The following is a 25,006-nucleotide window of genomic DNA, read 5'->3' as shown; positions in this document are numbered from 1 at the left end:
TTTTTTGTCCGAGCACAGATAATGGAATTCTATACACACTGTTACGCATCTTGCATTTTTCGCTAACAATAAGTTGCGTATTTGTCTCTAGTGGTACAGAAAGAGCTTTTCCATTCTTCATATAGCTTCATAGATTCCACCGAGAGATGTACATGGTATGTACGGTTGAACTATTTTCTATTATAAATATTCATGCAATTAATATCCTTTCATGATATCTTCTACATTATCTATCTGACTGATAAATATTTGAATGTTTATTTTGACCAATATTGCCAAATTGCCCTCTATAGCGATTGAATCAATTTATTCAACAAACAACATAGTAGGTTGAACCATATGCAATTGCATTTTGAAGGCCAGAAAAGCCAAAGGTTGGCAATTTCATGTGGTTCATTCTAATATGAGAGCGTTTCATACCCTCGCCAACATGGGTATTGTCAAATCTTTTGCCAATTTGATAGGTGAAAGTGTTTTTCCTTACACTGTAATTTGCATTTATTTTATTATGAGTGACGTTAAACATCTTTTCAGTATTTAAGGGCTCCCTGTATTTCTTCCTCTGTGAATTATCCAAATTCTTTGCCAATTGTAGGCATCTTTTTAATACAATTTTTACTTTAAACAGCTCTTTAATATTAAGAAAACTGGAATATTCCATCATATGCAGATATTTCATTCAATCTATCCTTTACCCTGGGAGGAAAAAGAATGCCAGCTGGAGGGCCTGGGACAGCTGCTCACAGAGCCTGCACCTAGCTGCCCTAACCTCATACTTAGAAGGTTCTCCAGGTCCCCATCACCCCAGTGGCTTCCCAGAGGGCTCTAACCACCTGAACTCACACTGGCCAGAGCCAGGTGAGGTGGCCAGGCCTGAATTTTCAGCTTTCCCTCCTGAGCCTGATACTGGCCACCAGCCTGTGTGATTTTTTTTTTGAGGCTATGCCCAGATTTCCGGGGGCCAAGGACCTCCTCAACAAAGCTGCTGGGGCCTGTGCAGAGTGCAGCCATGGAAGCCTGGCCTCTTAACCATGTACCACTTCCCATTTGCCCCCAGCAGAACTGCCTGGGGACCCCAGAGAGTAAATGGGCTGGTATCAGGTAGAGGGTGTTGCTTTCAGGGCCTGGGGGTAGTGCTGTAGGGTGCACCTGTTGGGCCAGGGTGAAGTTATTCACTGTTTAATTCTTAGAATCCTGAAATGGCTTCATCTAGCAGATTGAGAAAATGGCATCATGACAGTAGTGGCTGGTGCTTGTGGAGAATTGCAGGTAATTCTTCCTTCCACTGAGATTTGGAGAATGGGGGTAAAGGAACGCTCTCTTCCCTTTAGGGGGAGGTCTCTAATGCGTAACAGAACTGAAGTCCTTGAGTTCAAAATCTTGGGATTTTTTTGTTTCCTTTTTTTTTTTTGCTTTTCTTTTTTTTTTTTTTTTTTTTGTATTTTCTAATTTTCTTTTTCTTAAAACCCTATACAGCATTTATTTGTTTTTATTTTTTATTTTTTTAAAGATGGAGTCTCACTCTGTTACCCATGCTGGAGTGCAATGGCATGGTCTCAGCTCACAGCATGCAACCTCTGCCTCCCAGGTTCAAGCAATTCTCCTGCCTCTCAGCCTCCCAAGTAGGTGTCCACCACCACACTCAGCTAATTTTTGTATTTTTAGTAGAGACGGGGTTTCACCATGTTGGCCAGGCTGGTCTTGAACTTCTGACCTCAGGTGATCCACCTACCTCGGCCTCCCAAACTGCTGGGATTACAGGTGTCAGCCATCGCACCTGGCCCCTATACAGCATTTAAAATCTTAGTCTCATGCAATGAAATAGGTCCTTATCTGAGACCTACTAGATGTTTTAAATCTCAATAAAACTACAAACTGTAGAAGTTATCAGCCCTGGCTGCGTGTTAGAATTACTGTGGAACTTTAAAAGAAACCTGTAATCCCAGCTACTCAGGAGGCTTAGGCAAGAGGATCACCTGAACCCGGGAACTTGAGACCAGCCTGGGCAACAGAGGCCCCATCTCTTAAAAAAGAAAGAAAGGAAACAAAAGCAAAAGACAATCCCATATCCAGGATATATCCTAGACTGACCACAATTTTGGGGTGGAACGCCAGTATTTTTAAAGTTCCCTGGAAGATTTACAGCCACAGGTTCAGAATCACCAAGTATGATTCCATCTAAGAGTTAGTAATGACACCATCTTATATAAATCCTCATAGTGTGATGTAGGACCTAATTGCTCAGCTCTGCAGTAAAGCCAAGCTGGCTTTGCATTGCAGCTTCATTTTCTTCTACCTGGACTCCCTGGGCTGGCAGCTTAACTTCTCTGACCTCAACACTTACTGGAGAATAATAGTAGGTCCACTGTTAGCCTGCTGTAATTCCCTTTAAAATGACCTGCCCCTTCTCTCTAGCTGCCTTTAGGACTTCTTTCACATTGACCTTGGAGAATCTGATGACGATATGTTTTGGAGATGGTCATCTTATATAGTATCCCACAGGGGTTCTCTGAATTTCTTGCATTTGCATGTAAACCTCTCTAGCAACGATTAGGAAATCTAGCAAGATTAGGAAATTTTTCATGGACTGTATCTTCAAATATGTTTTTTAAGTTGTTTGCTCTCTTTCTCTTTCAGAAATGCAACTGAGTCATAGGTTTGGTCTCTTTACATAATCCCATATTTCTTGGAGATTTTATTTTTTTCAAATTCTTTTCTCCTCATTTTTGTCTGCCTGCATTGCTTTGGAGGAGTGGTCTTCAAGTTCTTAGATTCTTTCTTCAGTTTGGTCTAATTAGTTGTTAATACTTCCAATTGTATTATGAAATTCTTGTAGTAAATTTTCTATTTCCAGAAGTTTAGTTTGGGTCTTTCTTAAAATGGCTATGTCATCTTTCAACTCTTGGATCGTTTTATTGTTTTCCTCAAATTTGGTTTCAACCTTCTCTTGTGTCTCATTGAGCTTGCTTGCCATCCAGATTCTGAATTCTGTGTCTGACATTTCAGCCATTTCAATCTGGTTAAGAACCGTTGCTGGGGCTCTAATGTGATCATTTGAAAGTAAGAAGACACTCTAGTTTTTAGAGTTGCCAGAGTTCTTGCACTGGTTCTTTCTCTGAGGGTTAATGTTCCTTTATCCTTTGAAGTTGGTGTCTTTTGGATGGGGCTTTTTGTTTTGATGTTCTTTACTGCCCTCAAAGGTTTGACTGTGGTACAGGTTGAGTATAGTTGAATGTTTCTGGATGCTTTCAGAGGGCAAAGACTCAGCTTAACACTCCTAAGCTGCATGCTTTAACCCTGGGGGGCTAGGACTGGCCCAAAGCTTTTTCCTCTGGCTCCTTGAGGTCAAGCACCAGCTGCTCTAAGGGAACCAAGGTGCTCCCAGACTGCTGGCAACAGCACTCTGTTGGCTGCTGTGGGCTAAAGTGGTCCAGCAGGGCAGCAGAGGAGCTGTGTGTAAAAGGACTCTGATGGGCAGCACTGGGCCTGCAGGTGAAAGCACTATGGTGGTGGCCACTGGCAAAAGTGATCCAATAGGGTAGCCGAGGCTGCCCTGTGAGCCAGCTTGGCTGAGGCTACCCTGTGAGCTGGCACAGATCAGACTTGCCCCAGTCATTGGGAAAGACAGCCTTGCTCTCTCCAGGTGTGGCAGCTAACAAAGGTCAAAGCCACCTAGAGGAGTATAGAGAACCTTGGAGGATCAGTGCCTAAGGCCGTGTTCCATTGCATCTGACCCTGCACAAAACCACCTGGGCTCCCAGCAGATTCAAGCTTTGTCTCCACCTACTTTCTGGGAAGTTCCCCCTGCCAACTTCAATGTCGGTGGGTATCATGATGTTTTCTGCCACTAGGGTCCTGGAGGTCCTTTGTAGGAGTAGGCTGCTCTGCATTTACTTCTCTCACCTCTTCCTTAGGAGCCCTTCAGAGCCGGGAATGAGTCCTGGTGCTCTGCAACCCCATGCAGGGTTCCTGGCTTCCTCCCGCTTCAGCCCCAGTGTCTGCATCATCTCTTTATCCACTCTCAGTGTATTCTCTCTGAAGATCTTCAGAGCATGCTGATCTACTGGATATTCTGGTCTCTTCCTGGCTGCACCTAGATGGCCATGTTGTCCCAAGTCCCATACTTGTTTTCTCATTACAAAAGAATTTGAAGAAAATAAGATAAAACATTCACCTTTGCTAATTACAGGTGGTTATAGTGGTGTTTGGTAATGTTATTTTTGTGTTATTTTAATTTTTTACACATATTTAAAAGGAGAGAGAGAAAGAGAGAAAGATTTTGACTAATTGATTCTAGGGAAGTTGAGAATTCAGAATACATAAAGTAAAGGACAAACTGAGAGGGTTGCCCACAAGTCTAGATGGATGAGGTCTACAGTATTTTGAGATTCGGGACTTGTGGCTACTGAAAGTCGATTTAGTGGGTTTCTGAGCCTGAGCCTTCCCAAGATGGCCCCACATCTGTATGTAGATTCACATCCTGATTTAGCTGCCACTGCTTCCAAGACACACAGCAAGAGCCCCCTTCCCCTTTTGCTGGAGGACCTATGTCTGTCAAATCAAAGCTCTCCATTCTCAGTTTCTGACAGTCTTGCCACTTGTCCCTAGTGTCACACTGTCATCCCTTTACCAAATGGCACTACTGATAAGGACCAAAACCAGGACCTGGGCAGTGTCCTGTGGGAGCCAGCCAAGATTGCAGTTATGTAGACATCTTTATTTCATAGTGTTAACCTGTCTAGGCAGAAACCACATAATTCCACAGAGATCTTACTGAATCAAGATGTTAACAGCAACAAAGATGTGATAAAAAGCCCTTCGTTGAGAATCAGGCATCTTCATCCTGTCTTCTCAGCCTCCACAGGGAGGAAAAAAAATGAATACTTTACAAAGCTATTTCATAAAATGTTATGTTAAATGAACAACAAATTACTTTTTCTTTTACTAGCTTTTAATGCTAATAGTACCATTTATTCCTGACCTTCAGAAATATGAGATATTTTAAATGACAACATAAAAAGAGTTCTTATTTGAAAACCCAGGCTACTTTAGACTGCATATTATTCCTTATAAGTATAGCATGTGCCAGCATCATTCATTTCAGCATCCCATTGATATCTAACTGGTATATATTTCAGTTGACATTTATTGTTCTCCTGCATACGTGTCAAATTCCTTAATGCTGACTCTGACAAAGGCAGAGCACTTGGTATATATAAATTACATTTGCTACCATATAATCAGTGTTATCTATTAGAATGCTATTTGTGACAAATCATGTTCAAAATAAAAATTGAATTGATTTTTCTGTTATTTTCATATTGTGCCGCTCACAGCAAGCCTTTGATTGAATCTTAAACACTTTAATGCTCTATTTTTGTTTGAGGCAGATCAGAAATGGGGTTTGTACTATTCACAAAGCTAAAACAATTTGTAACACAACAAAATCAAATTTCAAAAAGCATTTTTATTTTCAAGCCAAGGGAATAAATTTGGTAAAGCTCTCGTTACGGAACCCACAACTTAATGACAAAAGCCATGCATGCACGTTTAATTTCTATGCATCCATTTTCATCTAAATTAGATTTTAACTTTATTGCAGGGTATGAAAAGCCTCTACAAGCTTTGTTTCTACCTTTTCTCTCAAGCGATTGCAGGCTGTCTCCTGGTGAATACAAGCTACACATCATTCTTTGTCCCCCTCCCTCTTGCAGTTGGTCTGGGCTACCTACTCTGTGTTCTGGATACAGAGGATCTATGTTTCCAAGCGGGTGTCTCTCAAGGACTGCCTGCTTCACCCATATTGCTTACAAAATAAATCACACAGCCAGGCACAGCAACTCACACCTGTAATCCCAGCACTTTGGGAGGCTGAGGCAGATGGATCACCTGAGGTTAGTAGTTCTAAACCAGCCTATCTAACATGGTGAAATGCTGTCTCTACTAAAAATACAAAAATTAGCTGGGCATGGTTGTGGGTGCCTATAATCCCAGCCACTCGGGAGGCTGAGAGAGGAGAATCGCTTGAACCTGGGAGGTGGAAGTTGTAGTGAGCCGAGATCACGCCATTGCACTCCAGCCTGGGCAACAAGAGCGAAACTCCATCTCTAAATAAATAAATAGATAAATCACATGCAACTGGATACTGGCTAACACCATCTTCTTGGGTTAATTTGTGGTTTAAAGCAGGGGTCAGTGAATTAGAGCCTGTGGCTGCCTGTTTTTGTATGACTCTCCCGCTAAGAATGGTTTTCACATTTTTAAATGTTCCTTAAGGGATACAATAAAATTATATGAAATTAAAACTTCAGTGTCCCTAAATTTTTGTTGTAACATGGCCACTTATTCATTCACCTACATAAATATGCTATATGTATATATGTGAGATGTGTGTGTGTGTGTGTGTCTATGTAGCTGCTTTCCTGCTAAAATGGTGGAACTGAGTAGCTGTGACCAAGACCACAGGCCCCATAAAGCCTAAAATATTTACTATCTGGCCCTTTGTAGAAAACGTTTTCAAACTCTGGCTTAGAAGGGAGGGTCTTAATGATTTATGTCCTATTATATTAAATGGGTTGGCATCTTCAAGGCAGGAGGCTGAAGGAGCATCCAAATAAAATGCTGCATTCATGACAATGAATCTGATGGGTAAGTTTCTTGGACACACTGGCGAAAAGAGCCTCCAAGTGTTCATAAGTAGATAAAATGAGGGGAAAAAAGAACAACCAAGGGAAACAAAACCACCCTAGCCTTCACGAAGCTGTAGATGTGATCAAGCATGCATGAACGGTCAGAAATACCCTTAGGCAAAAAGGTTGAAAAATATTTTATGGTCACAGAAATTGGGTGGAGTTTAAGCACATGCAAGTGGTTTCAGACAAGGGATTGGGTAAGGGGTTACAGCTGACAGACCCCCAGACCCTAGAGTCTGGGTCTAGGATTGTGGAAGGTAGAGGTTTCTGCAGCCAGAAGGGCCAGGGAGAACGGCCTTTGAGTGTCCTTCAGAAGAGCACCCATCAGAAATGAGGTCTAAAGGACATTGGGCTGGGTGCCCAGCTCCCCTAGACCATGGAGTGCCTGGTGCCCCTTCCTCATGGTGCCACAGACTGGTCAGGAGAAGTGAGGGAAGGCTCCCTCTCAGCCTTTGGAGAATCCAGGCAAATCTAGCTTGAATCTAAATATGGATGGAGGCTGGTGAATCCCCACACTCTTCTCTGTCACCTCCACCTGCCCCAAGGTGGGCAGGAGAGGGCAGGTGGATGGGGTCTGCCTGCCTTGGCGATCTCACCTAATGACAGCTCACACTCATGGGTTGCCCACCCTAGGCCTAAACTTTGGATAGCTTGGGGAGAGGTAATTTGCTTAAGGAACCAGAGGCCTTCTGGGAAAGGAGTCAAGACCCCAGCTCTTGAAACTGTTAGGGTGAGCCAGGGGTCAGATGAGCAAGGCCTAAGAGCAGGGCAGAAAGAGCAAGGGTCTCCATCCCTACTGAACGTTTCAGCCTTCACCTTTGTTACTATGGCTGTCTTCTAGCGCTTTTCACTGTGGTAACAGGAAACAGGAGGCCTGCAAGTTTTATGCCTGCAAAATGCCATAGCCCTTTGTGTGTTATTTCATTAAATCTTCCAAAATGGCCTCATGAGAAAAGTATTATCATTTTATAAGTGCGAAAACTGACGCTTGGAGCAGTTAAGTTTCTTGCTCAAGATTACTCAGTAGTTACGAAGCACAGACAGGTATGAGGACCCCCAAAGCCCAGCTCTCAGCATCCTTAACCCCAGTATACTGACTCTGGCACATTTATTACACTTTTGTGTTCCTTGTTTATCCTTTTATCTCTTTCTAAGTTGAGTCAATGTTGAAACCATGAGCCGTTTAGTAGTAGTGCATGTTACTGTGACAATGGCCACTGAAGAGACCCACAAGATTGGCAGTCCAGGCGTGAAGGTTAAGTGTGCAGACCCTGGCTTCAGACTGCCTGAATTCGATTCCTGGGTCTGCCGCTTATTGTCTGCATGGCCCTAAGCAAATTGCTTGATCTCCTTGTGCCTCAGTATCCCCACCTATAAAATGAAAGTGACTTACCCTGACTCAAAAAGCTATTTCAGATAAACAGCTTGAGCAGAAGCGAGCACTCTACTCACTGGCTGCTGCTATTGCTGTTTTCCTTGTTAGCTAATCACGCCTGTGCTGCTTGCCTCCCAGGATAGAATCCCAGGAAGAAAACTGCAGTGGTGCAGAGAGCACTTCTTTAGGAGCCAGGAGCTCTGGATTCTGAACCCTGTTCTGTCAATAACTCACTATGTGAGTTCAGAGACGTCACTCTTAATACCTTAATACCCTCAGCGCATGCCAGCTACAGCAATTTTTCCAGGTCCATTTACCCCAGTGGTAAATGTAATTGGTATAACAATATTTACAGAACATGTGTGGGCCAGATTGACCTGCCTAATCTCCTCTTACTCTTTAGGCCCACACTACTGGGTAGACTCTTTTGATATCTTCATTTTGCAAACTAGGAATTTGATGCTGATGAGGTTAAGGAAGGTGTTCAGAGTCACAAAGCCAGGAATGAAAAAAAGCTGAGTTGAGATATGAACTCAGGGAGCCTGACTCTGGTGCTTGAGCAAAGTTGTGTTAAAGCCGTGATTAAGGTCCCACTTATAGCCAGCTGGCCACCACTCTGCAGGATGGGGGTGGAGATGGAGAAGCGTGTCATCCCCTCTCCACACTGGTCGTGAAGAGAACTGTCAGTTCTTGCACAGAAAAAGGAAGACGTGACCCCAAAGGAGGACTTTATTGCCATGGAGGTCAAACTATCCCAACAAAAGGCTCAAGATGGCCCAAGGAATTTTGTCTTATCAGGTAATGGAAATTGTTTTTAGTGGCAAGAATGAGCTCATTACAGATGCAGCTTGTGCTAATAATGATAATTTCCTGAGCAGTAAAATCACCTCTCTACCTGCCCCGCCAACAGATGACACTCTAGAAATTATAGGCTAGGGAGAAACAGAAGGGATAAAGATTAAGGAAAAGACTTGCAATGCAGAACTGCTTACACGAAGGGAGTTACAGATGTGCACACTGAACTCAGTGATCTTGACCATGAAGTTGTAGAAGAATTAGATATTATTAAAGAATTGTTTACATTGCCTTTATTCAATTTGGTTACCTTTATCACTGGGTTGTTTTTTCTGTTTTTTTTTTTTTTTTTTTTTTTTTTCAGTTTTATAGCTCAAGTTATCTCTTAAAAGTTGGTGCAAAATGAATTAGTCAGTGACTTAAATATTGATGCACCATAAGATCCCGTGGATGGGAGTGAGATAAGGGCAGTTCCAAGGAGTCATTTCGGTCCTCACACCCCCTTAATTTCATGGGCAAGGACCCCTCAATAACCTTGAGCCCCTGGGAACTATCTGCAAACCGTTTGGGAGAGGGGGGCCAAGCAGACATTCATTCCTGTCTCTGATTCCGGAGAGGCCAGCAGAGATGCAGCAGGCTAGGCCACTCGGCCCCAGCAGCAGGGAGATCGAGCACTATGTTTCCATTCCAAGATTATGAGTTTCAACTCTTCCAGGGTTTTAAGAACACAGGAAAAAAATCTCGACAGGTCACTGAGCTTTGCCTCAGCCCTTGGAAGGAAATGCCAGCTATCTTCTATATAGATGTGGCTTTTTTTCTTTAAACATTATTATTATCTTTTTTTTTTTTTTTTTTGAAATGGAGTCTCACTCTGTTGCTCAGGCTGGAGTGTAAAGTGTGATCTTGGCTCACTGCAACCTCTGCCTCCCAAGTTCAAGTGATCCTCCCACCTCAGCCTCCTGAGTTGCTGGGACAACAGGTGTGCATTACCATGCCTGGCTAATTTTTGTATTTTTAGTAGAGATGGGGTTCCACCATGTTGGCCAGGCTAGTCTCAAACTCTTGACTTCAAGTGATCTGCCCGCCTGAGCCTCCCAAAGCACTGGGATTACAGGTGTGAGCCACCACGCCTGGCTCTTCTTTAAACATTTAGTCTCTAAAATATTAAAACGTCTTTTAATCGATTCAAATAGGGATTTTTTAATGATGTTTTTCCTTGATTATAAAAACAATACCTATTGGCTATGGAAAATTGAAAAAAGCATAAATAAGAAAATAAAAATAACCGATAGGATCATCATCCAAAAAACCTATCCCGCTAGCATTATAGGTTAGTGCTCCTCCACCCTTTTTTAAAAACAAAAGCAGGATGATAGTGTGTATGTGTTTGTGTGTGAGTGATACACACACAGGTCGGCTGCACTGTGAGTGATACACACACAGGTCTGCCTATTTCATGCATGGTATCTAAGTATTTTATACAACAGTATTCTTTCATCACATCATTTAAAAATAATGAAATGTACTATAATCCTGAACCCTGTGTGGAAGGTGTTGTCATCTGGTTTTGTGTGACAATCTCCCTTTACATACATTCCTGGTTGTTTTTCTGGACAAAGGTTCTTACCCGTTCCTGTGTTGGGGACCCATGGCTGTCTGGTGAAACCTGTGGGACTCTTGTCAGAACAATATTTCCAAATGTTTAAAGCAAAATATATAAGATTACAATGGAAACGATATTGAAATATTATCAAAATATTAAAAAGAACAAATTTATAAAACAGCCATTTCTTTGTTCTTATGTGGAATAATAATATGTGAGAGAGTAGATCTACCCCCTGTAAGAACCATCATGATTATAAAGAGATGAGCTTTAACATCCTTCGAGCTGCTTGCAGACAGAGTCACATGATAGAAAAAGATCTGTGGTTGCCCTCAGGCTAAGGTGACAGGTCCTGCAGTGGTTTGTGGCTTACATTCATCAAGGAAGGAAATACTGAATTTTGGCTGGAGGTTGGTGAAAACAACAACGTAACTTTTTTCTCATCAGAGTTCTCCGACCTCCTGACTTCTACCCATGGAACCGTGGGAGCCCAGGATGCCCAGGTGAAAATTCTTGCCTTGGAAAAAACCTCCCAGGCCCAGTTTGCTGCATTGTGTGGCTCTGCACATTTCTGAGCAGATGACAACGGTCTCATTGTCCCAGGACCTGTTTTTTTATTTCTTCTGCAGGCAGATGGTTGCTGAGGGAGGTCAGGGTGCCTGATGGTGGCAGGAGGATGTCATCCAGTGTTATGGCTTGAACTGTGTCCCTCAAAAAAAAAAATGAAAGTCCTAGTCTCCCATACTTTATGTGACTTATTTGGAACTAGAGCAATTGCAGGTGTAATGAGTTACAATGAGGTCACAGTGGAGTAAGACATGCTCCTAATCCAGTGTGACTCGTGTCCTTGAAATTTATGGACCTTTTATTAAGAATATAATAAGAATAAATACAATATATAACAATAAAATGTAAGAAGATGGCTGTGTGAAGGCAGAGAGGCACACGGGGGGCTTGGAGTTAGTACCAAGAAATGGCTTCAAAACACCACAAGCTAAGAATAGGCAAGGAAGGATTTCCCATGGGTTTCAGAGGAAGCAGGACCCTGCTAACACCCCAGTTTTGGACTTCCAGCCTCCAGAACTGTGAGACGATAAATGTCTGTTGTCAGAAGCCACTCAGTTTGTGGAACTTGGTTGAGGCAGCCCCATCACACTGATATAGCTGGTATCTGCCAGCTGGACCCCCCTGGGGACTGGGATTTTGGAAAACCAGGGCTGGTGTGGGTGTGGTGTCTGCGCCGCTGTCAGGAACATGCCACACCAGGACCCAGGGACTGTTTGGTTCAAGGGTTGGGCTATGTCTTCAGTGAAGATCCTGGCCTGGCTGCACAGTGTTACTTTGGGGGTTAGGAACCCTAGCGCATGGTCAACATAACCTGGAGAAAACCCGCACAAGAACCTTCAGCCTGTGGAGAAGCAGCCTCTTTATTCCCACATGATGATACAAGGTCTTTTTATCATTAGTGAAATGCAACTGCCAACCACTCAGGATGCAGGTGGCAATTAAAAAATTATTGTTATTACATTTCTTTATTGCTCATTGGGCATGATTCCAACATGAGAATGGCAGGTTTTGGGACCCCCACTTAAAGTTCACCTCTCCTTGGGAGACTCTGCGCTTCTACCATTCTGCATACTTTGCTGAAGACAGTGGCTCTAGATAAATCTTCCCACTGCATGGTACATTTGGCCTCTGAACACAGCCACATGTCAACGGAGTTCTGGGGTCCTCTCTCAGGGGCCTTCCAAGGGCAGGGCAGCTTCCACCTAGAAGAGAAACCATTCGTGTGAGCTGCAGGCAGCTGGCCTAGCTAAGCAGAAAGGCCACTACAAACATTTCATCCCTTTCTAAAAAACTGGTAGGAAGGAAACAGAGAGTCCTCCCTCACCTGGAATAGAAAAATCAGGATATTTTGGCAGCAGCTCTTCATGCTGCAAAAGTTTTGGAGAAGGAGCAGAAGGTTTTGTGGTGCTAACTCCATATATTCTAAAACAAGAACAGAAGTCATGAAGTTATGAACCTTTTATTAAGAATATAATAAGAATAAATAGAATAGAATAAATACAAATACAATATATAACTATAAAACATAATAATATAATGTATGAACATGGTAGGTTTATTTCCTTGCAATTTATTCTAAAGGTAAAGATCATCATCCTCATTTTGCAGAAGAGAAAACTGAGGCGATGAGAGGCCTCCTATGCAGTGCCCTGGGGTCCCCTGCCTTCTCGCTCCCTCAGCACCCTTGAGCCTTAAGCCACTGCTGGGATGGTAATCCTGCTGGGTTTACGCTCAACCCCTCCTTGCCAACCAGCAAAGACCACAGGTAGAGCTTCTGGGGAGTGCTGAGCACAGGTCAGGAGCAGAGGGCAGCTGCCTACTGAGGAAGCCTTGAAACTACAAATAAGGCACCTTCTCTAAGACAAATCACACACAGATAGTCCTAGCGCTGGGATGGGGACATCTAGTAAACCACTGCCCTGGGTTTGCACTTCTCCCCTTTGATCTTGTGCCTGGGGTGAGGACCCAAGACAGACTCACTCTTCATATGGTTTCAGACGTGCTTTCTTGGCCCTCTCCATGATGTCCAGGAAGTCCTTGTAGCAGTTTTTGCCCATGACAGTGTATCTCGTGCCACAGCCTAATTCAGTGACCCTGGCTCTCGGCAGGTAGCCTGCCCAGCCAGGGATCGGGGGCTCCTGGAGAGGTTTCTTTACATATTTGCATTCTGTAAAAAGACACCATGTTTCTTGAAGGCTTTTGGAAAGCCACACAGTGGACAGCGCTCTTGAGTTAGCTGACACCCCAACAGTTAACCTACAGTGAACCCCTAGACCTACAGATGCACTGGCTGGTTGATTCTGCAGGCCAGCCACCACTGACTGGTTGATTCTATGGGCCAGCCACCACTGATTGGTTGATTCTGCATGCCAGCCACCTTGATAGGGGCTTTACAAATGGTTTATGATTTAATCATCTCACAAACCCTAAGAGGTTGGTACCATTATTACCTCCACCATCTGGACGAGGAGACTGGGACCTTAAAGAGGTTGAGAGACTTGGCCAAGGTCACACAGTCAGGAGGTGGTGGAGCTCAGATTCAAACCTGGCTCTGTCTGATTGCCAAGTCCTCACTCAATCAGATCCTGCTTCTCTCTCGGGTTAGGGAGAAACCATCAGACATCCCTCCGTGACAGCTTACATAAGGGAGGGACCCAAGAGAGGCATCTAGATCAGATGTGGCACCAGGAAGCACATCGCATGTGGCACCAGGAAGTGGCCATCAGGTCATGGCTCTGACTACAGCTGGCTGGGTGATCTTGAGCATGATTCTCTCCCACAACTGCCTCCCACTTCTGCAAGAGCCAAATTAAGCCACTGAGTCCTAGAACTTCAGAGCTGGAAGGTACCCTAGAGAACATCTAGTCCGTCCTTCCCTGCTGTGGATAAAGAAATCAAAACCCAGAGAGGGAAGGCAAGCTGCCCTAGGTCACACAGCAAGTAGTTGCAGAGCTGGGCTAAATCCCAAACTCTTAGGCAGCTATTCTTCATAATACTTGGAAAATTTCAAAGCACAGCAAACATGTAAATTATCACATATTCTTGAAAGGTTCCCATATAATTATAGCAATAACAATAAAGTTAATCAATCCATTACTTTTCCTATGGGCCTTTAGATCTTTAAAATGATCTGATTGTAATTGTTATCATTATATAATCACATCTTCTATTGCTGTTGTTGTTTACTATAAAACCCCTTCCCACCCAGCTAGTACTTGGAGGAGTTGGATTCAAAGCCAGGTCTGACTTCAGAGTCTATTTGCTGACCCGAGCCAAGTGACATTACCTCTCAAGGTCTTACTTCCGCTATCTCTAAGGTGGGAATGAGCCTTGATCTCATAGAGGTGTTAAAGTGGTTAGCAAAATATCGGTGCCTGGCACAGAGAAAGCAACTAAAAAATGTTATCCACTGATCCAGAAGCTGAGACCTGAAAACTCATGACTCACTTAGGGTGTCTTAGTTCTCAGACAAGCACCTTCCTCCTAACCAGGGCTGTGTCCCCTCCCCTCGAAATGTATCTTTCTGGTCGACCACAGCAGTGGCTCACACCCAAGGCAGGTGGATCACCTGAGGTCAGGAGTTCGAGACCAGCCTGGCCAACATGGTGAAACCCCATCTCTACTAAAAATACAAAAACTAGCCAGGCGTGGTGGCACACACCTGTAGTAGTCCCAGCTACTTGGGAGGCTGAGGCTGGAGAATTGTTTGAACCCATGAGGCAGAGGTTGTGGTGAGCTGAGACTGTACTACTGCACTCCAGCCTGGGTGACAGAGCGAGACTCCTTCAACAAGAAGAAAAGAAAGAAAAGAAGGAAGGAAGGAAAGGAAGGAGGGAGGGAGGGAGGGAGGAAGAGAAAGAAGTGTCTTTCCTACTTTATGAAGCCTTTGCATTTGGCACTGACCCCTAGGAGGCTGAGGCGGGAGAACTGGTTGCAGTGAGCTGAGATCACACCACTGTACTCCAGCCTGGGTGACAGAGCAAGACTTTTTCAAGAAAGAAAGAAAGAGAGACAGACAGACAGAGAGAGACAGAAAGAAATGTATCTCTCCTACTTTAAAAAATGGAGCCTTTGCTTTTGGGATTTGGAACTGTGTGGGATTCTGGGCACTCTGGGACAGCTCAGCTGGCCTATGAGAATCTGCACGGGTGACCAGTGGTGAGGGAAATGGTTTCAGGGCACTGCTGCCCAGGAGCAGGGGGTGGTACTGCCGATAGTACTGGTGCAGGGCCCGCAGGACGGTCTCCTCGGAGTTGACGGGCTTCAGTTTCGGGGCAGTGGCCACTGCACAGCAAAATTCCTGCAGCTCGTCTTTATAGCTCTGTGTTTTCTCCTGGAAGGTTTTCACACAGCAGTTCATGTCATCCTCCCTGGACGTTCCTTGGCAGCTGAGGAACGGCACGAAGCCTGCAAGAGCCGAATGGAATCACAGCCTTCAGCAAGACCGGCCAGCAAGGAATTCAGAGCCTGCCTCAACTCCCCAGCATTTCAGCCCACCCCTTGGCTTTTCTTCCTCAGCCAACAACACTACATTTTTCCAAAGGCCATTAATACAAGCAGCGCTGTTGTTTCCACTGGGGCTGGGCCCTCCCAAGGCCGTAAAAAAATGACCTTGGAACTGGAGAGGGAAGGCCCATTTCAACAAAGGCGATGACAGTAATACTCTTTGATAGCAAAGCCCCTGATGTCAGCCTGATGGAAAGTGGGGAGAGCGTTTAATGGGCCCAAATGATAGTCTAAGGAGTAATTGAAATTATTCATCTTTTTAAAGAGAAAGCTTATTTTCCTCGACACTTCCCAAATGCAATTTGGGATGTTTCTTGCCGGACCATCAGAAAATTGCAGGCTTATTAAAAGCAGAGCCCTATTACACAAAAAGGTAAATTCATTATCTGCAGGACCCACCCCTAGAACAATTTTTCACCATTTCCTACCAAGTAACATATAATCATTACAATTAGTATGGGTAAAACACAACTATTTATTTAAACTGGCGGCTGAATCCTAAGTACTATAATATTGTCACAATAAAACCATTTTTTTTGAAGAACAAATGAGGAAAACTGATTAAGAACTTGGTTTTAAACTACAAAATAAATAAATAAATATCTCTCCTTATGGAAGCCCAACATTTTTGCCATGGTCCCCAGGAAAACAAAACCTGGCTTCAGAGTTGAAACCAGAAATCCTCACCCCCTGAGCCCTACAATAACCCCTTCTGGAAGAATTTAATTACAAAACTAATCTTGACAGGGTTGGAAGTTTTCCACACACCACCCAGTCTCCCCAGCCCTTGGACAATTAAAAGATATCCTAATATTATGAGGGAGACCACAGAACCCTACGGTGGCACTTGGATCTGCTGAGGTTTGATATTAGTACATACATGCACACACATAAGCATACAGGCTACCTTGATTAAATCTTGCTGAAGACCAAGACATTTAAAATAGGTTATGTATGCTGGCTCCTTTAATCCTCACAACAATCTTATGGTATCCCATGTAGTAGGTTGAACTGTATCCTCCAAATAGATATATCCATATTCTAACCCCTGGTACCTGTGAATGTGCTGTTATCTATATATAGGGACTTCTCAGATGTAATTAAATTAAGGATCTACAAATGAGATCATCCCAGACCATCCTAAATCTAATGACTGATGTCCTTATAGATGAAAGAAGCAGACCTGAGACTCAGAGACAAGGGGGAAATGCCATGTGAGAATGAAGAGTGACTGGAGAGATGCTGCCACAAGCCAAGAACACCAGGACCACCAGAAGCTGGAAGAGGCAAAGCGGGGGGATCCTTCCCTAGCACCTTCAGAAAGAGCATGGCCCTGAGGACACCTCCATTTCAGACATCTAGCCTCAGAACTGTGAGGGTAATCTATTTCCATTGCTTTAAACCATGTAGTTTGTGGTAATTTGTGGCAGTGGTCCTAGAAAACTAATACATCAATTTTATGGAATGTTGTACTTACCATAGAGAGGCAAGTTATTTACAGTCTTATAGATAGTAGCCAAACAGAGATTGGAACCTCAGCTTGTCAGAACCCAAAGCCTATTCTCAACCAGCCAGTAGGACCAAGGTGAGTCTAGGCAACCTTGGAATACCTCCCAAGCACCACTCCTCCTAAAATAGCTGTATGGGAGAGCTGGGGGTCTGTGGGGACCACTGGGTTTGTCGCCCACAGGGATGTGACTTAGTAAGTTCTCAGTAGCCCAGAAACCTGAAGAGGAATAGCTTCTAGGTAGGGCAACCATTTTTTCCTGGCTTGCCAAGGACTGAGGAGTTTCTCAAATGCAAGATTTTCAGTGTTAAGGAAAGTCCCAGGCAGTCCCAGGACAAACACAGTCCCAGACCAGGGCAGTTGGCCAGCCTTCCTTTAGGGGATGCAGAAAGGAATGGGAGCATAAGAACAACCTTTGTGGGGGACTTGAGAAAACCAACTTGGGGAGGACAGGGCCTCAATGTATTCGTGTGTCTATCCCCCACCACATTGTGTCTATCCGGGTCCAAATTCATTCAACAGCCATTAAGTGCTTCCTCTGCACACCAGCCCATGTTCTGGGAAATGTGGTCTAAGTTCTGACTCTCAGAACCCAGCCATCAGCCATCTTCAGCGATGGAATGCTCTCAATGCATGTCTCAAAAGCTAGAGCGCCTATACTGGTCCAGTTGGCTGCACAGACACGGATAGTGGGTCAAGGTAGGGACAGAGACCAGGAACAGGGTTCCTCTGCCAGGCACAGCTGCAGGGCACATCCACACTTACCGCTATAGCCTGGTATGATTGGCAGGTTTCTCATGAAGGTCTTGGAAGGCTCCATGATTTCTCTCTGTTCATGGATCTGTGGAGGGAAGAGGGAATGAAATGGCCTCATCAAAAGTCACTGCCTTAAGGAATTACTGTTGAGTTGTGCACAAGCCCTTTGGAGTGGAAGAATGACCTTGCCAGGGTTGGGCCTGAGAGGCAGCCCTACCATCTTACCCAAAGCCAGCAGACATAGCTGACTTCAGTCACAAACCAATGATCTATCACCAAGGGTCCATCACCTTTTATGTTAACTTGGGTAAGAGTGTACAGATCACACCCACCAGTATCTCCTCTCCCTGGAAGCACCCTCCCCTCCATCCAACCTCCAGCCATTCAACAATTGTGAACTGTACTCATACTATGGCCCTGTGAGGCTCATGAGCCTCAGTGGAGGAGAGAGATGAGGCCTGCACACCCCTGGACCCCCTTCTTGATCCAAGTGAAATCAGGTTGCAGTGGTGATGTTTTGCCAGCCCCATCACCCCTGGAACATCTGGCAATGTCCAGAGGGATGTTTGGCTGTCAGAAGTGGGGATTGGAAGCTACTGAACATCCTACAATGCACAGGAGCCTCCCCCTCCCCGACCCCCCACCCCACCATCCTATACACACAACAAGGGAGAATAAGTTCTGGCTTGAAGGGATCAGGGAGTCCCAAAGGGCAGACATGGAGTCCAAGGGAGGGAAGCAGAGTCCACCCTTTACTTCAGGGTGCTCCGCTGAAGCATCGCTTTATGTGGATGCTGTTTCTGGAATAAGATACCTTCTCTCTTTGGGCATCACTGGTCATTCCCCCAAGTGGACTGAGGCCTTGCCAAGTCCTGCCCTGCTGATCCAGTTCATCTCTTTAAAGTAATGCCCTTGAGATTGGAAGAAGGGATTCAAGGTGGAGGAGAAAGCCACAGTCATGGCTTAGTCAGCAATGATGGGGATCGTTAAGGCAGTTCAACCCCCGCCAGGCTGCCAACAGTGAGGACTGTGCCATGTCTAGGCCGGTCTAACCCCTGGCATCATGTTTCTGGCTCCTGGGAGGAAGCACTGGGCCTGGAGTCACAGACCTGGCTGTGAGACCACGCCCCACCCATACAGACCACCTGCTTACTCTTCTGAAAGCTTTACATACCCCATGATATAAATGCTATATTATACCCATTCCCCGATTTAAAAAGACAACAGCTATGGAACCCTGGTTATGCCCATGCTGCTGAAGCAGAACCTCATTCTCCTTTCATCCCCACAGCTTCCCTAAGAATGAGTTCCTGTTGGAATTATCATTTCACAAATGAGAAAAATAAGGCACAGAGAGGTTAGATACCTTGTTTCAGGGTTCCAGAGTGAAAGGGTATGTGAGCAGATGACCTCTAAACTCTCAGGGGCAGGATAGTTGCCCAAAAGCATCAGCTGGTGTAACCCCACCCTGAGGCCTGCCTGGAGGAGGTGGGCAGGGAGGAGGGTGGAGAGAGAAGTGGAGTCCTGAGACAGGGGGCTAGAAGGGGGTAGAAAGTACCAGCAGAACCCCTCCTAGCCGCCCCTTCCAATCCCAACCCGGGGCTCACCTGGGCAGGCCTGGATCTACCCGGTGCCCACCTGTCCTCTTCCCTGTGTCCCAGGCTCCCTGCCTTCCGCCAGGCCTTTGTGCGCTCACGCCCCGGAGCACAAAGGCCCCACTCCCGCCAGCCTGCCCCTCCCCCACTCTTCCTGGGGCCCCACCTGGAAGGTAGGTGAAGTGAGTGAATTTGGGGCGCTTCCCTCAGCGCCCCGGCACAGCCCAGGCCTCCTGGTGTGCAGTCGGGCATCTGCGCAGCGAACATCTGGCCTTGGGGCTGTCCTCTGCGCCTTGGCTGTCCCAGCCAGGGCAGGGATCTGCGGAGGGCTCTAGGTCAAAACGGGCGTTTTTGTGGGTGTAGACACTACGGCGGCTGGGCCTGGAGGTCTAGGTGGGGAAACGGTTGTGCGGGAACAGGCGGGAGGGTGCAGTGCTTCGGAGCTGCGAGGGGCGCCGGCAGCACTGGGCGGGAGGAGTCGAGGCCTGGGGACCCTGGCGCCTCCTACGCGGGAGCTTCCTGGGCCTGGCAGCCCCGCCCTCACGTCCCCTGTTAGGAGAGGCGGATTTGCAGGTGGCGGGACAGGTGAAGGCAGAGAGGAGAGTCTGTGCACCTGGGGAAGGTGAGTCATCCTTCTTTCTAATTATCCTTAGGGGGCACCCAGCCTTCCTCTCATTGGATTGAAACCCACAAAGATGTCCGCCCTATGAAACAGATTTGGGGGCAACGGGGAGTGGGGTGTCGGCCGCGCGCTGGCCGCTCCCTTTACAGAAAAAGACGCTGAAGCTGCGAATTCCAGCTTGTTTGCTGCACCTCCCGGCCTTCCCTACCTCTACTTTTCTGAGACTTGAACTGCAAATGGAGGCTACTGGAGCCAACCACCATTTATACGTCTCTTTTACGCTCCCCCCCCCCCGCCCCCTTTTAGAACTTACCTCGGGCCATCTGGAAGCTTTCAGAGCCAACGCTGGAGGATGACCCAGGTGTAGGCTCTGGACACAGCCAGTTTCACGAGACACGAGACGGCTGGGATGCCCAGGGGCAAGAGCCCGGCCAGGTCTTCTGCATGTTTTAATGACTTTCATTTGGGGTGCAGTGGCACTGGTGGTGGTCACCCTGCTTATCTGCCCTCCCTCTGGCTAGATCACTTTCTTCTAGAGGAAAGGGGCTCTGTGCACACTGATGGAGGGCTCGGTTCCCAGCAAACAAAGGGCCTCCTAGTTTTGTTAGAATCACTTAATAAAACTCACAGCACCTGGAAAAAACTGACAATCTCTCTCCACCACTTGAGATGGGTAGAGAGGGAGGTCGCTACTGATGTGTCCATCACACAGTTTACAAACCCAGAATGGGGGGATAAATCTGGGCCACATAAGATTCAGAGTTTTGCTTTATTAGACGTCTGTGAAGACAAGAGAGTTTGCAGACACAATCCTGTCTGTGGTGAACTGCTGCAAAGTTCTGTGAAGTTTGAATTTATCTTGTAGTGAAAGAGACCCCAATAGCTGATATTTTAGAATACTGGTCCATATTTCAAGCAGATGAGCGGTGTGACATTATGGCCAACAACTTTTATACTAGTCATCCACTTAAGCCATTTCCCGGCATACATATTTAGCTTAATCACAGATATTACATCTCTACAATGTGAAATTCGATCTTTGACTAATAATGCATTTTGACTCCTGTTTATATTGGTGCATGCGATTCTTTGCCACCCTGGCAATTAACCAGACCTGGACTCTAAAAGCTAAACTTGATCTAAATAACATTCTAAGGATAAGGCAGCCTCTATAATCTGGACTAAGCCATCATTTTGCAAAAACAGTCGTATGGTTCCTCCTCTCTCCCCTCCTGCCTGTAACTTGTCTGTTATTCAGCATTCATTAATGCTTACTGTGTACAGAAAGGGCGGTTACAAAGGAAAGCCTTGATGATTCTGCTTCCAAGAAACGGGAATATCAGATAATGTGTCTTGGACAATTGAGCAGTGGGTCAAGACAACAGGCCTTGTAGATACTTTCTAAGATTTGAAAATGTGTTCAAGTGTACTTATCCAGTGCTTTATTCTAGAATATTCCAGTGGGGGTAGGGAAGGAGGGATGGATTTGGGGGTTTCGTTTAGGGACTCTGACTACTGGGGCTGCAGTCCTGTGGCCAGAAGATAAAATTATCACCCTCTCTATCATCTATCTGCCAACACTGCAGATTTCTATCAGCTCATTTAAGACACAGGGAGACAGCATTTAAGTACACAGGGAGATAGCATTACTGCAAGGCAGGAAAGGCTTTACATTAGCCCAAAAAAGAGGGGTTTGACCATGTTACACTTAACACTTAACCCAGCAGAAAAGTTGGGCTTATGAACCACTTGATTCCATTCTTTGACCCTAGCATCCTGAAAACATCACACACAGTGGACCACGCTTTGCCCTCGGAGTGACTGTTCTGTCCCAGAAGGAGGGGTCAACGACCCCTCAGCATGCACAAGGTTTTCTTAGGTTGTTCTGTACAGTCACATTGCTTACAGAACCAGAATGTTCAGCTCTCAAAGTCTGCACAGGAGAATGGACAGAATCTGCTCCTTTCAATGGAATCTGTGACTCTTTGGGAAGGGTGTGCATGGAGAAGGGTCTAATGAGGCTCCTGATCCAGGCGGTCCATGTGTGTTCAGTGTATTCTGACCCTAGGCACCTCTGTCTATTGCTCAGTCTTTCGTACAAAGTCCATAGCTTGGCATCTGCACAAACTGATGCTTAGTAAGCACAATTAAGAAATGAAACTGTGGAAAATTAAGGACAGTAACAAAAGTATCATCAACAAAAATCAAGGAGCATTTTCCTCTTTTTTAAACAAGAAAAGCGCGTCGTAAAAACAAATATTCTGTACAAGATTCTAATATTATATGTACATAAAATTATATTACTCATAACTACATTGAAAAGTCTTATTCGCAGAATATGGCTAGCAACAAAGAAAGACCCATACCATTTAGCGTTTAGCAGGGCAGGTAGCAAGAGAACACCAGCAAACACACCTGTGTGCCTGGATACATAATCCTGCTACTAAGTTATGTGAGTAGCGCTCTCTAGTTCTGTGATTTGTTCGCGTTTCACATTCTAATAGGGAATTCTGCAGCAGGCAATGTGAAAAAGAAGACACGGTCAAATGAAATGTGAAATGCTATTTAAAATCTGCATATTGGCTACGATAATGGGTTTGTGAATCCAAGTTACATTGGAAGTTCATTCTCCATTCATTATGCATGCCTCCAGTGATTTAATGAATTCCAGCAGGTGGAAAAGACAGCTTTGAACAGATCAGATGGGCTGCGAGTCAGATTCTTAATTCTTTTGCCTCATTTGGCTCCTGAATGTTGCAGAAAACTGGTTTTGTACAGTGGGGAAGGAGAGAGTGAAAACCCTCCAGTTGGTTCCTCAGTCAGCTCCATTCTTAGTGTCCCTTTCTTGCAATTCTTTCCTCCTCTGGCCCTCCTATGAGGTTTAAAAGTGCCGTCTCCAAGCCAGGCAGAGCCCTAATCCCATTCACCAAGAGGACAAGGTATGGGGTCACCTTCACATGCAAGCCCTCTTCCTAAAAGAACCCAACGAGGACAGCTGCACACTATGTGGTCTGTGTGTGAGCTTCAACAAAATCTCAAGTTAGTATTTCTCAAATTTCAGTTGAATCACGATGCGGTACATACTACAAATGCAGATTCTGGTGCCCCTCTCCAAGAGTCGGCCTCAGTTAAAAAAGGCTGGGATCCAGGAACCTGTTTTGAACACACACTCAGGCAATTCTGATGCAGGCGAGCCACAGACCTGCTGTGAAAAAAACTGACTTAATCTGTCAAATATAGATCTATAAATTATTTTTAAAGAGATTCGAAAAACTGAAGATATTAATGAAACATTGCATAGCACAGATTCTCTTCCCAAATTTCACCAGTGTATCCATTTCAAAATGTGGGACTAAATGACTAAAACTCTTAGGGAGACGAAGGTGAGTGGGAAGGAGGAGGGGGTTAATTTAAAATCTGTCTGCTCTTCAAGGCGAGAAGCTCTTCTGGATTTCTGGGCTTGGTGATGCAAACAAGACCAATGGCAACCTCATTTTCTTACCCAGAATTCCTACTAAGGTTCACTAGAATTATGAACTCAGAAATCAGGTCTTGGCATACTGGGAATTTATATCCCAGAAAATAATTTGGGATACGTCAGTAACTCTTTACTATCTATTTCCATCATGGCAAGTTTTCACCTGCTAAGAATGTGAGGTATCAGCTCTCCTACTTGCAAAAGCCCTAGTGGATTACTCAAGGCTACGGTTATTCTTCCCTGAACCTCCTTGCTATTTAAATTATATGAGAACCTAAAACAGTGCCCAGTGTAGGCAGCCTTCTACCACCAGCTAAAAACATTCCCAATTCCCACTGACTCACCACTTTTAATCACATGATGATGAAAAGACATTAACTGCAGATAGGTGCCATTTTATACTGACCACCATCCAAAAAATTTCAAAAGAGAAGACTCAGATGAAGATCTCCTGACTCAAAGATCTCATTTTAAATCTAGAAAGACAGCAATAGGGCATGCTAATTCTACTTAACAGGGATCTGTTCAAAGCTGAGCAACCACTGCTGCAGAAATGGACTGACTCCCTTCTCCATGGCTGTTTGACCACTTTTGTACCTATGAAAAATAGCTGCTCTTCCCGGATCCTTTAATTTCCTATGCCTAAACTTTAATCTTAATTTCTGTTTTTCCAATTCCAGTGTGCCCTCAAAACTCATTATTTCTAGCCCTGATTATTCTCATTTTCCCTGCTGAAATTCACATGGGCAATGGTGAGGGTCAAGGTTAGGGAAAAAACAGTCAAGGTTGAGGTCAGCAGATGCAGATAAGTTGAGTCCAAGGGGGCAGGCAGCAGAGCAGGAGAGTTAGTAATTTAAGAAGTCGATCCCAACTTTGACACTCTTCGAAGTGGCTATATCAATGGCTGTGGCTTTGATCTCAGTGTCCCCAAACTGCATGAGGGTCTGGATCTCCCTCCGGGCGGGCACCGCAGTGCCACTGGTCCCCGTGAGATCCAGGCGGAGCGTGCCACACTTCTTCACCCCGGGATCAGTGATGAAGCTGACATCGTCATGCTCAGAGCTGTAGATGTTGATGACAATGACCAGCTGGGAGGGCTTGGCTGGGGTGTAGCTACGCTTGACCAGCTCACCAAGAGCCACAGACTGGTCAGCAGAGATGAACTTGTCGAAGACATCTGTACACCACCGAGTGCCATCCTTCACCAGCAGCTTCTCGGGGGGGTGCTTGCCCTCCACGTAGCGGTTCAGCACACCCACCCCGTAGGTGAGTGGCGACCTGCGCACCTTGATGACCGTGGGGTCCAGGCCAAAGAGGACAGCGCCCTTGAGGATGGTGAGACCCACGTCCTGGGGGATGATGATCCGGCACTTGTCCCCGAAGGCAGCCTGCACCGCCTGCTGCAGGAGGGGCGCCTCGGCAAAGCCGCCCACCAGAAAGAGGAACTTGACGGTGGACACCTCGGGCTTCTGAAACAGGTCGCCTGGAAGGGAGGAGGCAGGGAGAGAAT

The 25,006-nt window shown here is 45.4% G+C and overlaps 2 protein-coding genes and 1 long non-coding RNA gene across 5 annotated transcripts in view; 1 reads left to right on the top strand and 2 right to left on the bottom strand.

The window, feature by feature from the left end:
- Positions 1-11,882: 11,882 nt before the first annotated feature.
- SPMIP5 (sperm microtubule inner protein 5) lies at positions 11,883-20,685 on the bottom strand. Of its 2 annotated transcripts, XM_012448040.3 has the most exons (5): positions 17,811-18,406; positions 15,221-15,439; positions 13,013-13,199; positions 12,357-12,454; positions 11,883-12,234 (listed from the first exon to the last, which is right to left on the bottom strand). In XM_012448040.3, the coding sequence occupies exons 1-5, from the start codon at positions 17,917-17,919 to the stop codon at positions 12,089-12,091; spliced, it is 759 nt and encodes a 252-aa protein (XP_012303463.3). In that variant the 5' UTR covers positions 17,920-18,406; the 3' UTR covers positions 11,883-12,088. The 2 variants fall into 2 exon arrangements, with proteins under 2 accessions (XP_012303463.3, XP_064229876.1); XM_064373806.1 differs by lacking the exons at positions 11,883-12,234; positions 12,357-12,454; positions 13,013-13,199 and adding exons at positions 19,168-19,280; positions 20,332-20,685 and having other exon boundaries at positions 13,361-15,439; positions 17,811-17,886.
- On the top strand, positions 19,537-22,378 carry LOC135273984 (uncharacterized). The gene is made up of 3 exons (XR_010341740.1): positions 19,537-19,783; positions 19,929-20,018; positions 21,791-22,378. It is a non-coding gene; the product is annotated as an uncharacterized LOC135273984 (long non-coding RNA).
- The window catches only part of HSPA12A (heat shock protein family A (Hsp70) member 12A), a 180,552-nt gene continuing 176,314 nt past the window's right edge, over positions 20,769-25,006 (bottom strand). For both annotated transcript variants that reach the window (XM_012448034.3, XM_021676957.2), the window contains one exon: positions 20,769-24,979. In XM_012448034.3, the coding sequence (XP_012303457.2) occupies positions 24,342-24,979 (638 nt within the window). In that variant the 3' untranslated portion in view covers positions 20,769-24,341. The remainder of the gene's footprint in view (positions 24,980-25,006) is intronic.

Source organism: Aotus nancymaae, unplaced genomic scaffold (assembly GCF_030222135.1).
Source record: "Aotus nancymaae isolate 86718 unplaced genomic scaffold, 86718_ANA_hifiasm-v0.15.2.pri h1tg000010l, whole genome shotgun sequence".
Classification (NCBI taxonomy): domain Eukaryota; kingdom Metazoa; phylum Chordata; class Mammalia; order Primates; family Aotidae; genus Aotus; species Aotus nancymaae.
Note: the sequence above shows the minus strand (reverse complement) of the source record. Positions and strands in the feature narration are given on the sequence as shown.

Bases quoted from the DNA above. Each gene is read 5' to 3' on its own strand.
- SPMIP5 (XM_064373806.1), bottom strand. From the start codon at position 17,865: ATGGAGCCTTCCAAGACCTTCATGAGAAACCTGCCAATCATACCAGGC. The intron at 15,440-17,810 runs GTAAGTGTGGAT...CGGCTCTTGCAG, and splicing joins AATCATACCAGGCTATAGCG to GCTTCGTGCCGTTCCTCAGC.